Source organism: Alosa alosa, chromosome 17, assembly GCF_017589495.1.
Source record: "Alosa alosa isolate M-15738 ecotype Scorff River chromosome 17, AALO_Geno_1.1, whole genome shotgun sequence".
Lineage (NCBI taxonomy): Eukaryota > Metazoa > Chordata > Actinopteri > Clupeiformes > Clupeidae > Alosa > Alosa alosa.
This window is the reverse complement of record NC_063205.1, coordinates 30,360,956-30,376,427: the sequence shown is the minus strand read 5'-3', so window position 1 is coordinate 30,376,427 and position 15,472 is coordinate 30,360,956. Positions and strand designations below refer to the sequence as shown.

General features: G+C 42.5%; 1 protein-coding gene across 2 annotated transcripts in view; it reads right to left on the bottom strand.

The window, feature by feature from the left end:
* The window catches only part of slco1d1 (solute carrier organic anion transporter family, member 1D1), a 45,176-nt gene that overhangs the window by 10,253 nt on the left and 19,451 nt on the right, over positions 1-15,472 (bottom strand). For both annotated transcript variants that reach the window (XM_048268319.1, XM_048268320.1), the window contains 6 exons: positions 6,773-6,914; positions 5,757-5,900; positions 5,136-5,268; positions 3,808-3,932; positions 3,171-3,317; positions 2,147-2,245 (listed from right to left, as the gene is read on the bottom strand). In XM_048268319.1, coding sequence (XP_048124276.1) covers positions 2,147-2,245; positions 3,171-3,317; positions 3,808-3,932; positions 5,136-5,268; positions 5,757-5,900; positions 6,773-6,821 — 697 coding nt within the window. In that variant the 5' untranslated portion in view covers positions 6,822-6,914. The remainder of the gene's footprint in view (positions 1-2,146; positions 2,246-3,170; positions 3,318-3,807; positions 3,933-5,135; positions 5,269-5,756; positions 5,901-6,772; positions 6,915-15,472) is intronic.

Sequence of the window (15,472 nt, the reverse complement as noted above, 5' to 3'; positions counted from 1 at the left end):
GCAAAGCAAAGCTTTGAACTTAGAACTTAGAACCCTGGGAACATAGCACTCTACAAATGGGGAACATACTGTATGATCCTGGGAACATAGAACCCTGAGAACATAGAACCCTCAGAACATTGGACCCAGGGAACATGAACTTATTTCAGTGTGAAGTAATTGATGGTTCACAAAAAGCTTTCAAAACCGTAAAATGCCCAAGTGTCCATTTAAAGCAACACCAAAGATTATTTTGCACCTTAAAATAAACGATTTCCAAAATCGTTTCAATGGTTCATCAACTCATAACAGGGTGAAAAGCACTTCTGCATTCGCTTTGCAGCCCTCTATCGGCTATAACCGCACTATGCAAGTTTGCCAGATCGGGTAGCGGATCGAATGAGAAACTACAAATTTGACTTACTTCTGATGTCGCAATACATCATACTTTCATAAAATCATGCACCATACTCAACCTTGTCTGTGGACATGGTTATTTCCAAAGCCGGAGCTGGATAATCAAATAGCGTGCTATTAGTTTTCAGACTCAAAATGGGCACGTTTCTCATCAGCCTGTGTGTGTGTGCGCCAGACTGACCAAGAACTAGGTCAGCTGGTCAGACATTAGCTGCGGAGTTGAGTCATTGTTTTAGCTGATGTTTTCTATCATCAGGTGTGTTGAAAAACACTGATTTAGAATTATGTAGAACTTTAATATTTAGAAGACTTGACTATAGTATTTATTCAAAACATTGCTATCAATCTCACATAGCCACCTTAAATGTTAATGAAATGTTGTCCTCATGGGAAATAGATAGACATGCTACACCAACACACCATATTAGAAGATAAAAAAGGACAAGTTGTGTTGTCTTGGCTTGGCTTGCCTGGTCAAGCTTGATTGCAACAGAGGTGTTCTTTGGTCTTTTCTCATCGGGATTCCTAACTTTAATTAGTGGGATCTGTGTAGCCATTGGTTTGCCAAGTCTGACTGCTACAGAGGTGTCCTTGATCCTCTGGTCTTTCCTCATATCGGGATTCCTCGTTTAATTACTGGGAAGTGTGTAGACAAAGTAAACAATGTAAGATAGCTTGCACTTTGTACACTTGACTTGTGTAACTAGTGGAGTCCAGGCAAAGGGATATCACGCTTATACAGCCCTATCACTGACCTGTGACACAGTCACCACCTCTCTCTCTCTCTTTGCCTTTCTCTCTCTCTCCTCTCTCTCTATGCATCTCTCTCTTTATTTCTCTCTCCTCTCTCTCTATGCATCTCTCTATTTCTCTCTCTTTCTCTCTCTTTCTCTCCCCTCTCTCTCTCTCTCTCTCTCTCTCTCCCTCTTTCTCAGAGTTTGTTGCTGCATTGATTACTAGAGGGGTGCTCAAACCCCGGGTCATCACTGATACGGATCTGTGGCTAAGGGTCATGGCTTCGGCTTGTCTGCATTGTGACTGGTGTGTGTGTGTGTGTGTGTGTGTGTGTGTGTGTGTGTGTGTGTGAGTGTGTGTGTGTTTTGTAAGATAGAAAGGAGGTGCTAGTCCTTGAAATAGGTTGTGTCTATGATCTGTACATGGACATACCCTTTTTTGAAAAAATTACTAACTTCCTTGCAAAGATTAGTGACCTAGGCTATGCATGTAAGTTTGTACATGGTGGTGTAGGCGATGCTTTATGTACATTTGAATGTCAAAGCTGTGTCATCTCTGAGAATATTTTAATCCTTTCTGTAAGAAATTTGATTGGTGGATTCAAATAAAGAAATCAAATGTGTGTGTCTGCTTACATAGGAAACACACACACACACACACACACACACACACACAGACATCTGAACCTGATTATTATGGCACCTTCAGCCTGGAGAGTGATAAAGGGAGGAGAAGGTAAAAGAACATACCGGCAGTGCTGGACCACAGTGAGTGGACACACACACACACACACACACACACACACACACACACACACACACACACACACACACACACACACACACACACACACACACACACACACACACACACACACACACACACACACACACACACACACACACACACACTCAGACACACACACACACACACACACACACACACACACACACACACACACACACACACACATACACACACACACACACAGGGAGGAGAAGGGTGGAGCACACACCTGAATCCACAGTGCCGATGTCCACATAGATTTTTGCACAGTAGGACCCCAAAAGGTAACCAAACATGGGACCCATGATCCCCACCGTCTGGATACAGGCTAGCAGAGAGAGAGAGACACACACACACACAACACACACAAAGTGAGATAGAGAGAGAATAGAGAGAGAGAATGAGAGAGAGAGAGAGAGAGACACACACACACAGAGTGAGACAGAGAGAGAGAGAGAGAGAGAGAGAAGGAGAGAGAGAGAGAGATCAATATGCAGTATTTTCAGAAATGTAAAACCATCCTTTTTGATGTCTTAAAATCCTTTGATCTGAATGATTGTCTTTATTTATCACATTTTTGCTATCATAATACTTCCACTATACCCTGGAAATCCAGAGTTCTCGCGAGAGCACAATTTGAATTGTGCCCGCAAGATACTCTGGCCACGAGCAATGATCCAAATTTCTTCTATCTCTCGAGCGAGAGGGACCAATCAAATCGGTGTAGGCAGGACAAAGGCGAGCTACACTGATGACTGACACTGATGAATTGTTGTGATTGGTCGTAGCGTTATCCAACTGCGTGCAGTGAGAGTTTCAAATGCATGCTTGGTGCCGCCCCTCAAATTGGGCCATTTTCATTACTCGTGGCCAGACCCTTAATCTGAAAGATTCCAGGCTCTGGTTTACCAGGCTACTTCCACTAAACATTGAGTGTTTAATTGCTTTAATTATGGTGTTAAACGGAATAATAAGAGATATGCATTTATTTCATGTTATCAACCAGAGAGAAGAAATACTCTTTTCTGATTGGCTGGTTGGGTGGCTATTAGTTCTGAATAATGGGACACCTATGAAGTAGATCTGGTAAAAAAAAAGTTCTTTGCCTCTCACCCTCGTCCATTAATTATGTACAACAGGACACCTGGCCTGAGGGAGCGCTGACAATAAAAGGCCAGGGTTTAGTGGAGACTATTGGAGACTATTGGAGACCTGCTGGTGCCCTAGTGAACACCTGAGGACGTTGGTCTTACCCAGGTAGAATGCCGTGTTCTCCTCACGGGCGAAGTCGTCCAGGTAGGACACCCCCAGGGGCATGATGGGAGTCTCGCCGATGCCCCGTAGCATGTTCCCCATGAACACATAGATCCACATGGACGAGCCGGATGCTTTCTCACACTCTACGCACACACACACACAGGTAAGACAGGGAGAGGACAGGTGAGATGGGAGAGGGGATGCAGGAGAGGTAGTGGACAGGTAACACAGGTGCAAGACTGCTGAGACAGGTATGAGAGAAGTACTGGACAGGTAAGGCAGTATGAGAGAGGTGAGACAGGTAGAGGACAGGTGAGACCGACACAGGAAAGGTGAGACAAGGAGAAACTGATTAGATACAAGACAGGTGATACAGGTAGAAGATAGAAAACAGGTCAAATAGGCAGAGGACAGGTTTGACCAGTTGGAGACGGGTAGAATAGAGGACAGATGACTGGACAGTTGAGAAACCAGGACAAAGAGAGAGGACACCTGAGACAGGTGAGTGGGCAGGACATGAGACACCTGAGACAGGTGATTGGGCAGGACATGAGACACCTGAGACAGGAGAGAGGGCAGGACATAAGACACCTGAGACAGGTGAGAGGGCAGGACAGGAGGTCCTTGTAATACCTGCTTGGTTCAGAGCGGACGGTGGCTCGTCCTCCTTGGCCTGCTCCGCACTGCTGAGACACGGCAGGATGGTCTGGCTAGAGTTGACCTCTACAGACTGGGAGATGGTCGTCTCATACTTATACCTACACCACACACACACACACACACACACACACACACACACACACACACACACACACACACACACACACACACATATATGCACAGATGTAAGTCATGCTTGATCTTAGTGATTGGCGTGTGGATATACCAAACAGAATATTGACAGGCCTGTTCTTGGACTGACTCTATTGACTGACTGTAATGAAGGAGTTTAGTTCTAATTGCTTAACATAAACAAATCTGGGAAGTAAATCTTTTTCAGTTTATGAGCTTTTCAGGAAGCACAATAGAGAGATTACTAATGGCCTTGATCTCTGTTAAAAGCCAATGGGTCTTTATCTCCATAAACGACAACTACACCACTAATTAGCTTTAAAAGGCTTTGGGTGAGTGTGTGTGTGTGTGTGTGTGTGTGTGTGTGTGTGTGTTTGTGTGTTTGCAGAGCATTTACAGGGGGTATTAATTGTCAGGACTCTGTGAATGTGTCATGGTTGTTTAAACAGACATTTGAGAAGAGGGTAAAGTCAAATTGACCTTTGCAGCTTTGAAGTAGTCCATACATCTGAACACCCATATTGTGTCTTGACATGTAAGGCTGACTTATACCACAGGTATGAAATACACAGGTGACCTATAAAGCAGACACTGTGGAGTGTGTGTGTGTGCGTGTGTGGGCGTAGAGGTGGAAAAAGTTCTAAAATATTTTATATATATATATATATATAATACACAGACCAATACTTTGATGAAATATTACTCAAGAACAAGTCAAATTTGCAATCTGAAAATGTACTCAAGTAAAAGTAAAAAGTAGTTCATTTAAAATGTACTTTAAGTAAAAGTTACTTTTTTTTGGGGCATTTTAGTGTGGCTCAGCCAGAGTCTAGACCTAAATCCGTCACAAAAGTGAGCACAAGGCCAGACTAGAGTGATGGCAAATAATTCCTGCCTCAAAAACCTGTTTGCTGCTAAAAAGGTGTGGTCTACAATCATTGTGGAGACATAGAGGGGCATGTGGCAGTGTCATTTTCAATCAGAACAAACATATTGGTCAAGAGAAAATCTACATTAAATACATTTTTGCCTGGGGTATGAATCATTTTGTTCTTAACTGTATGTGTCTGTGTGTGTGTCTGTGTGTGTGTGTGTGTGTCTGGTGTGTTTGTGTGTATGTGTGTATGTGTGTGTGTGTGTGTGTGTGTGTGTGTGTGTCTGTGACTCACGGTCCCTGAAGGAAGTGTGGCATGGCGGTGCAGAATGATCCGGCGGCCATGATGAGGCATCCTGCTCCAATGAGCCGTGGACGATGCATCTTCGCCCCGAAGTAGCTCACAAAGGCGATGACCAGCAGGTTACCTGAGGGGGCAATCAATCAATCAATCAATCAACCAACCAACCAACCAATCAATCTCTCACTCAATCAAATTGCTTTTGAATCCGTCAGTCAGAAGTACTATGGTTATAAGATTAGATTAAACCAGTGTTTCTCAAACTTTTTCACCTAGACCACCTAGCTAAAAGTAGACCTACAACAGTATATTACACAATAGACCCACTCACTGAACAACCTTGCTTATTGTCTTTGCACCTTGCTTATTGTGTCTGAGAATTCATATGATTTAAACTGGCATAGCTTCCATGGGCAGTGTTGCAGAACTGTTTGGATTTACATACAAGTTGGTTCAATATTGCAAACAACTCATCTATATTATATTTTACGCTGCTCGTGGACCACTATCTATCTGTCTGTCTGTCTGTCTATAGCTATCTATCTATCTATCTATCTGACTAACTAACAATCAACCCATCACAGTCAAGTATGGTGTGTGTGTGTGAATCCTCACCAACTTCAAAGCCGCCATCGATGACCCCGATGATGGAGCTGGGGATGTCGAAGCGTCTCTCGATCTGAGTGACCGAGCTCTTCATATAGGAGCCCCCGAACGCTTTAGCAAAGTAGACGAACGACATCGACATCAGGAACAGCTGCAGGAGGTAAACACACACACACACACACACACACACACACACACACACACACACACACACACACAATGTTAGCCAAAATGAGCTAAGCAAAGAACAGATCAAATTATTTACATCACACTTGCTAAAAATAAACACAAATTTACACAAACACACACACTCTCTCTCTCTTTCTCTCTCACACACACACACACAAACACATACACACACGTCAGAAAAGGGGTAAGTTGGTTAACTCCATTAGCGACATGTAATGGTTCCTATTGTACTGAGAAATAAGTGTGTATATGTGTATGTCTGTGTGTGTTTTGTAAACCCATAAACATCACTAAATGCTGACAAAGCATGACAGGGCAGATTATATGACCTGCATCTGTGCACACACCTCTTATGTACACAAACACATACACACACACTGAGACATAAGCATAGGCACACACAAACACTGAGACATAGGCATAGGCACACACAAACACACACACACTGAGACATAGGCATAGGCCTATGTGTCTCTGGTTTGCCTGCAGTTTGCAAGAGTTAAACATTAAAGCACTCTAGGACTCAAAGGGCTCTGGGTCAAAGGCACACGCACACACACACACACACACACACACACACACACACACACACACACACACACACACACACACACACACACACACACACACACACACACACACACACACACACACACACACACACACACACACACACACACACATAATAATGTTGTGTAAGTATTCATTTATGCATGTGTATACGTTTGATGCTTTGGTGTGTGTGTGTCATAACCCCCAGGGCGTCCCGCTATTGTTTTTGTGTGTGTGTTTCGCCAAGGTGTGCCACCATCAATTCTCATTAGCTGCCCCTGACCTGAATTTGGAGCAGCAAGGCTCACGGGGTTCTTTGGTGGCCACACCCATGGTGCTCCGGAACCCGCTGGTGTCTCAGGACCCACACAGGAGAGACAGACAGGCAGGCAGGGAGACAGGGAGGCAGGGAGACAGGCACTGGAGCTACGACAGACATAGAGAGGATGAAGCTTTACTTAAAACATGAATAAATCATCACAGGAGAGGACAGGAGAGACAGACAGACAGACAGAAAGAAGATGAGGCTTTCCTTAACTCAGAGCAACATGTGTATCTCCTTACACCACTACCGCATACTGTTAGTGAGAGCTGGTTACAAAATTTCAGAGAGCCTTTGAAATGATGCCTTCCAGTTCAGCTTGTTTTTGCATTTGATAAGGAGTAATACACTAATTACAATCGGCCATCATCATCATCATCATCATCACCACCATAACCATCATCATCATCATCACCATCATCACCATAACCATCATCATCAACACCACCATCATCATCCTCATCATCATCACCATCATCATCAACACCACCATCATCATCCTCATCATCATCACCATCATAATCACCATCATCACCATAACCATCATCATCATCACCATAACCATCATCACCATAACCATCATCATCATCATCCTCCTCATCCTCATCACCATCATCATCATCATCACCATCACCATCACCATCACCATAACCATCATCATCATCATCATCACCACCATCATCATCATCATCACCACCATCACCATCATCATCTGTATAATATTGTTCTACTCCCCCTGAGGCCGTGTTAATTTGAGCGATAGCTACTGCAGACATGTTGAGCTGATAGATATATTGTAACACAGTAGTACAGTAGGACTCTGTAATTGCCTTTGGTGTGATGCCCAACCAGATATGAGTCAATAACAGAAATGGACTCATGGCATGGACAGTCCAGGGCAGTGACACAAATGTTTTGCAAACTTTGCTGCGTCAGTTTGTCTGGCTGCGATTCACATTGTTTCTAGATTGTTGTGCAGTGACCATATGCATATTACCAGTAATTCATTGCAAACGACTTTGTTAAAGGATAATACCGGTATTTAACACTTTGAGTCCCTTTTCTGGCTAGAGTGGTGGACACCGAACTTTTGACGATTGGTCCCGTCTTGACTTTTCTGACTCGTTTTGACCTTTACTGCTTCAGAGTGGCTGCTTATGGGCATGCACAAACATGTCCTTGAAACAAACCTTAACGTTTGTTTTCAAAACTGTGCAACTCACCGAGTGATTAGTGGTGTTCGTTGATTATTAAAACAAATATATCGGCGCAATATATGATTTCCAGCTGTGTTATTTGCTATTGTGGAACTATTTTTTCAGACACCTCACAACCGCGTATAAACTTCCACTCAATATTTGAGCCTGAAGCATAGACAGTAAAGCAAGGTCTCGCGGAGACTACAACCAAATTTAAACAGCCCCCATTTCCGTTGGCGCAGTAATATCAAAGTGCAATGAGTCTTCCAACAGCAATGAGTCTTCCAACAGAAACTACTACTTATGTATGTCTCTCTAAATGAGTTTTTATGTTGACTAATAACCAAAGCGGGAATCGCCGTTGTGTTTTCTGCTTATGGATGTCAGGAAAATGTATTTGTATACAAGTAGGCCAATGTCTCGTCATCTTTGTGATTACAAAAAAGCCTGCTAATTTGCTACCTTCACTGATGTAACGTTAGTCTGAGACTTGTAATGTTAGCACAGGATAGGTTGAAGGTTAGTGAACGAGTGCAACAGGTTCATCATCATCAACTGATCAAGTTTAGATAAATTATATAACATGATGTGCATATAAAACAAAACGTAAATCCATGTCAGGTTTAACAGTCCCTGTTCTTGGTGACATGCTTATCAAATGAGTCCGCGATTTCATGCTATGCTTCTGGAAACTACGTTAGTTCATATCCTCATAATTTTTTAGCTGCAAGGCTCACTGTCCAGCTAAATCCCAAATAAGTGCAAGATATGCCAGTCTATTTCAATGAAATCAGTACTCAGTATCTTGTTTCCCAGCTTCTAATACAGAAATATGTGAACCATATTTATAACTTTTTGTTAGTGAAAGACTTTGAGACTGTAAGTGAGTAGGCCTATGGCCGTCTATGGGAAACATGAATATATAATTCTTAATTCTTGATTTTTAGTTATTCTTGGTTATTTGAAATGTTTCTCAAATTGCCCTTTTCTCTTAGAATTCCCAGGAATCTGGGGCATTGTTGTAGGAATTCTACTGGGGTATAGACGGTTAAGGGGACACCAGGCAAGCCTGATGCTTTTTCTCTACGAAACTCCCCCTTGCTCGGTCTGAAGCTCTTTTCCTTTTCTTTGCGTCTTCCGTCAAGGGTTTTCGCTGCTTCTTCACTGGCTCTGCCATTATACCAGGGGGGGGCAGAGACCTTTGAAGGGGCAGGGGCTCAAATTTAAAAAAAGGGCACATGGAACAAAATTTTCAGAAAACGTGTTAACTTTATTTAAAACTTAATTTTGATTACAACCCAATAGAGAATACATAGGCTACATGCAAATTATATCAAAAATATAGCTGCAAGCAGCAATGAGGGGGCCAAGCAGTTGAGCAGGAGTTGGGACTGGACTGGACTGGATTCAAAGGTCACTGAATTTATTGTGTGTCCTCAAGACCACATACCAAGTTTGGTTTAAATTGGTGAAAGTGTTGATAATTATAGCACCTCTAGTGGTCAAATCACACCAAATTAATTGTGGGTCCTTAGGATGTGTTCACGAATCAACGTACCAAGTTTGGTGCCGATACGAAAAAGTTTTCCTAATTATAGCGTCCCTAGTGGTTAAAGTACACCAAATGTATTGTGTGTCCTCAGGATCGGGTCCTGAGTCCATATACCAAGTTTGGTTTCGATACGTAAAGGCGTTGCTGAGATATGAGCTAATTTCCTATATCTCTAGCGCCACCCTAATGGACAAAGGTCACCAAATGTATTGTGTGTACTCAGGATAGGATCCCATATAAGTCCATATACCAAGTTTGGTTTCTATATGTGAAAGCATTGCTGAGATATGACCCTACTTCCTGTGATTATAGCGCCCACCTAGTGGTCAAAAGACTTGAAATTTATTGTGCGTCTTCAGGATGGGGTCTCAAGTCCATGTACCAAGTTTGGTTTCAATATGTGTAAGCATTGCTGAGATATAAGCCTACTTCCTGTGATTATAGCACCACACAGTGGTCAAAATGTACCAAATTTCTTGAGCCTCCTCCTAATTGGGTCCTGAGCACAAGTTTAGTCTTGATACGAGAAAACCTTGCTGAGATATCACTTTACTTCCTGTTTGGCGGCTTTGCCGACTATTTTAATTAGCTGTTACGGGCTAACGTTTTAGATTTGAAGACAAAAAGGGATAACTTTTTTGAGGCTTGGTCTGACGATCACCAAGTTTCGTGAAAATCTGACAAACTTTGTGACCTGTGAAAACTTTTAGGTGTTTTTGATTAAATCCAATATGGTGGCCGAATCAATTACGATGACATCACAATTTGGCTTGGGTCAGCCTATAGACCTCCAACAGTATTAACAGACCCCACTAGTACATTTTAATTCCAAACACAACAGCAGCTACAGGCCAAAACGCATTTTTCCTAATTGCAGCACCCCCTAGAGGTGAAAGGTCACCAATGTTTTTGAACATCCTCCTGATGGGGTCCTGAGTCCACGTACTACATAAGTTTGGTTATGATACATGAAATGGTTGCGGAGATTTGAGCTCACTTCCTGTTTGGCGGCTTTGCCACAAATTTCGATTGGCTGTTACGGGAGAGCTGTTTTAGTTTCGAAGACGAAAAGGGATAACTTTTGTGCGGCTTGGTCTGAAGATCATATGTACTAAGCTTCGTGAAAATCGGTCAAACTATGTGACCTGTGAAAACTTTTTAGTGTTTTGGATGAAATCCAAAATGGCGGAAAATCCATCATGGCGGAAATTGACGTCATAGGGTGTGTTGAACTTGGCTTGGTCCAAGGATTCTAACAATACCTCATTTTTGACAATCGGGTCAACGGGTCAAAAGTTACGTGCGTGAACGCATGTCCAACTTTGGCCTATTGGTGGCGCTAAAAGCTCAAAGGTGCAGTATGAAACTTGGTGAAATTAATCATGAGACTGTCCCCAATCAGTGTGCCAAATTTCACAACTTTTCACCAGACGATTCTATGGGCTGCCATTGACTTCAATGACGGAAGCGTAATAATAATAGTAAGAAAACATAGAAACACAATGGGTGCCTTCGCAGCTTGGCCCCCAATAAAACATCTTCCATCTTATTGATTAAATTCAAAGCTAATTTTAATAGACTAGAAATCTAGACGCACCCTAGCGGCAGCAAATATGTTATTGCCTAGTCTGACTGGATTATACACACGTTTGTGTGACGTCCACAAAAATGTTACCTTTGTTTTGTTAATTGTAATTTACTTTAAATATATTTTTCTGTGAATACAAGGTAATGTTTTATTTTGGAGTAACAAGGGTTGCTGAAAATACATGTAAAATGTATGCATTTAAAAAGGGTGATTTCCTTTGTTGTACTCGTTCTATACCAGCAGGGGGCAGACTTGCGGTAGCGATTTCCCTGTGGGTTGTTTGAAAATAGGCCTTTATCACGGCAGCTGAAGCAGGGCTGTTCACTTTCCTGTTGGCAGGCAAACCACAGGTGTTCCTAAAAACATTAACGAGGCCTCTGGTTGAAGTAACTGTGGCCAAATCTGAAACTTAATTAGAAACACCTGTGCTCACACTGGAACAGGGCTGTTCACTTCCTACTTCGGCTGCCGTGATAAAGGCCTATTCTCATAACTCCAGAGACTTCGAACATCAAGAAGCTGTTGCCCTGTATCATTCTTCTTTCCTGATTTTCAGGTTGGTAAAGTGTTACACAACACTAAAATAGTATGAAACCATGTTAGAATGTTAGCTAGCTACTCTGGCCAAGTAGTTTTGTGATAAGAAGGTGGTTTTGATTATGTTTGATATCCTGAAACGGAAATGCTAATTCTAAAAGATTGGAGCTAGCAAAGGACGTTGATGCATTCACTTTAATAGTACGGATTGCTATCGTGGCGCACACGTGTTCTCCCACTTTCTGGAATATGAATAGTGCTGTGGTTAATGTTAGTGCGGCTCGCGCATGAAGCCTTTTGTTAAGCCAATGTGCAAATGTGTATATGAGTTTATGTTAAGATGGTCAGTAGTTACTGTGGCCATTACATGTTTGAAGTTAACTGAACATGAAGTTGTTAATAGTGGCTCTGAGCATTTGATACAGCGAAGTGTTAAATTAGTACTGATTATAATGACATATATTGTCACATCCTGATCTTAAAAGCCAATGAATGTATTTAGATTTGCTATTGGGTTAATTAGACCATGATTTATGTATCTGATATTAAGCACAGTGTAAAAGAGAGAGACAAAGAAATATGAGAACATGTGTTTAATACTGTATAGAATATATTGCTATGGGATTTTGTATGAAAATTGCAATTGGAACTCATTCTAATGTGAACATGGATTTAACAGTAAAGATGATTAATGAAACAAAGGCACTTACTGAAAGAAAATGTGAAATAAAGATAACTCCAGAGACTTTGAACGTATCAAGAAGCTGTTGCCCTGTCTCATTCTTCTTTCCTGATTTTCAGGAGTTACTATCTGCTAGCACGGTGCCGCTACTGCGGTACCCATTACATTTGCAACAATCTCTAGCGTTTCGTTAGCCTGCCTCTGTGCTGTAAACTGATCCTGCTTCGGTCGGCGGGTAGGATACACCAGTCCCTCCAGGATTTCGCGACAACTTTTCTAAAAAATTGCGATGGAAGTTGCGGTGTTTTTAGCTGTTTGTTGCGAAGAAATTGTGGGAGAAAGTGAAAATTGCAAAAATAGTTCTTTTAATTGAGGGCATTAAGATTAGTAAGACAAAAATCACACTGATCATCTTGATGCTTATCAAAAAGGATAAGTAAAGGTAAATTGTAAGGGTTACAGAAAATCAAGGTAGGCCTACTTTATTTGTGTAAATACTTTGACTGGGGTAATTCAGAAAGCAGTATAACCTTTCGTAGAACTGTCCAGAAAAGACAGCCCCCTAAAACATGGCATATCATGTCATGTTTCAATACATTCATGTTGTAATTGGGGGCCAAGCAGCGAAGCTGCGAAGGCACCCATTGTGTTTCTATCTTTTCTTATTGGGGGCCAAGCAGCGAAGCTGCGAAGCCCCATTGTGTTTCTATGATTTCTTACTATTATTATTATTTAACATCTTTCTTCCGCCATGGGAGTCTATGGCAGCCCATAGAACCGTCTGGTAAAAAGTTGTGAAATTTGGCACACCGATTGGGGACAGTCCCATGATTAATTTCACCAAGTTTCATGTCGGCTCCTCGAGGGCTCTAGCGCCACCAACAGGCCAAAGTTGGACGTGCGTTCACGCACGTAACTTTTGACCTGTTGATCCGATTTTGAAAAATGAGGTACCGTTGGAATCCTTGGACCAAGGTGAGTTCAACGCACCCTATGACGTCATTTTCCGCCATGATGGATTTTCCGCCATTTTGGATTTCATCAAAAACACTAAAAAGTCTTCAAAGGTCACAAATTTTGTCCAATCGACACCAAATCTGACACACTTGATCTTCAGACCAAGCCTCACAAAAGTTATTCGTTTTCGTCTTCGGAACTCAAACCGTTCGCCCGTAACAGCCAATCGAAATATGTGGCGAAGCTGCCAAACAGGAAGTCAGCTCATATCTCAGCAACCCTTGCATGTATCAAAGCCAAACTTGGTGCATGGACTCAGGACCCGATCAGGGGGACGCTCAAGAAATCTGGTGACCTTTGACCTCTAGGGGGCGCTGTAATTAAGAAACATGCCTTTTGGCCTGTAGCTGCTGTTGTGCTTAGAATTAAAACGCACTAGTGGTGTCTGGTAATACTGTTGGAGGTCCTTAGGCCGACCCAGGCCAACTTGTGATGTCATCGTAATTGATTCGGCCGCCATATTGGATTTAATCAAAAACACGTACGAATTTTCGCAGGTCACAAATTTCAGCGGATCCTCACCAAAATTGGCAGAGAACATCTTCAGACCATGCCTTATCAGTGCATCGCTTTTTGGAACGATTGACAGTAGCATTCGGCTGTAACAGCCAATCGAAACTTGCGGCGAAGCGGCCAAACAGGAAGTGAGCACATATCTCAGCAACCCTGCCATGTATCATCACCAAACTTACTACATATGTTCATGACCCCATTAGGAGGACGCTCAAGAAATTTGGTGACCTTTGACCTGTAGGGGGTGCTGCAATTAGCAATGTTGCATTTTGATCTGTAGTTGCGATGTGTTTTATCGATCTTTTATTTTTGGATGTGAAACAGATGACAACATATTCCATCCAGTCATTCTAATGCGTGCATGGTAGGGTGGGGCGGGCAGGGGTGATTAGGTGGGGGGCTGGCTGGCGGAGGCGGTGGCAGTACTCAGCCCTGTTTCAGCCCTACAAAATCAGTTATGTTTGATGTGACACTTGTTGAAAGTGTTGATCGCGAGTGTCTGCTGAGTTCTATCTTGTCGCCGTGGCTACTCCGGCCTATACTGCTTGGCCCCCTCATTGCTGCTTGCAGCTATATTTATTATGCAACTTTCTTCCGCCATGGAAGTCAATGGCAGCCCATAGAACCGTCTGGTAAAAAGTTGTGAAATTTGGCACACTGATTAGAGACAGTCCCATGATTAATGTCACCAAGTTTCATGATGGCACCTCAAGCACTCTAGCGCCACCAACAGGCCAAATTTGGACGTGCGTTCACGCAAGTAACTTTTGACCCGTTTGCCTGATTGTCAAAAATGAGGTATCGTTGGAATTCTTGGACCAAGCCGAGTTCAACGCACCCTATGACGTCATTTTCCGCCATGATGGATTTTCCGCCATATTGGATTTTATCGAAAGTGAAACTAAAGTTTCACGCCTCACATAGTTTGTCCGATTTTAACGAAACTTAATACATATGATCTTCAGACCAATCCGCACAAAAGTTATCGATTTTTGTCTTCGGAACTAAAACCGTTCGCCCGTAACAACCAATCGAAATATGTGGCGAAGCCGCCAAACAGGAAGTGAGCTCATATCTCAGCAACCCTTTCATCTATCATAACCAAACTTAGTACATGGACTTATGACCCCATCTGTAGAGCACTCAAGAAATCTGGTGACCTTTGACCTCTAGGGGGCGCTGTAATTAAGAAACATGCCTTTTGGCCTGTAGCAGCAGTTGTGCTTAGAATTAAAACGCACTAGTGGTGTCTAGTACTACTGTTGATGGTCCTTAGGCCGACCCAGGCCAACTTGTGATGTCATCGTAATTGATTCGGCCGCCATATTGGATTTAATCAAAAACACGAACAAGTTTTCACAGTTCACAAATTTCATCTGATTTTCACCAAAATTGGCACAGACCATCCTCAGACCATGCCTTATCACTGCTTAATTTTCTGGAATTATTGACAGAAGCATTGGCCCATAACGGGCAATCGAAATTTGCTGTGAAGCCGCCAAACAGGAAATGAGCTCATATCTCAGCAACGCTTTCATGTATCAAAACCAAACATAGTACATGCACCTTTGAGC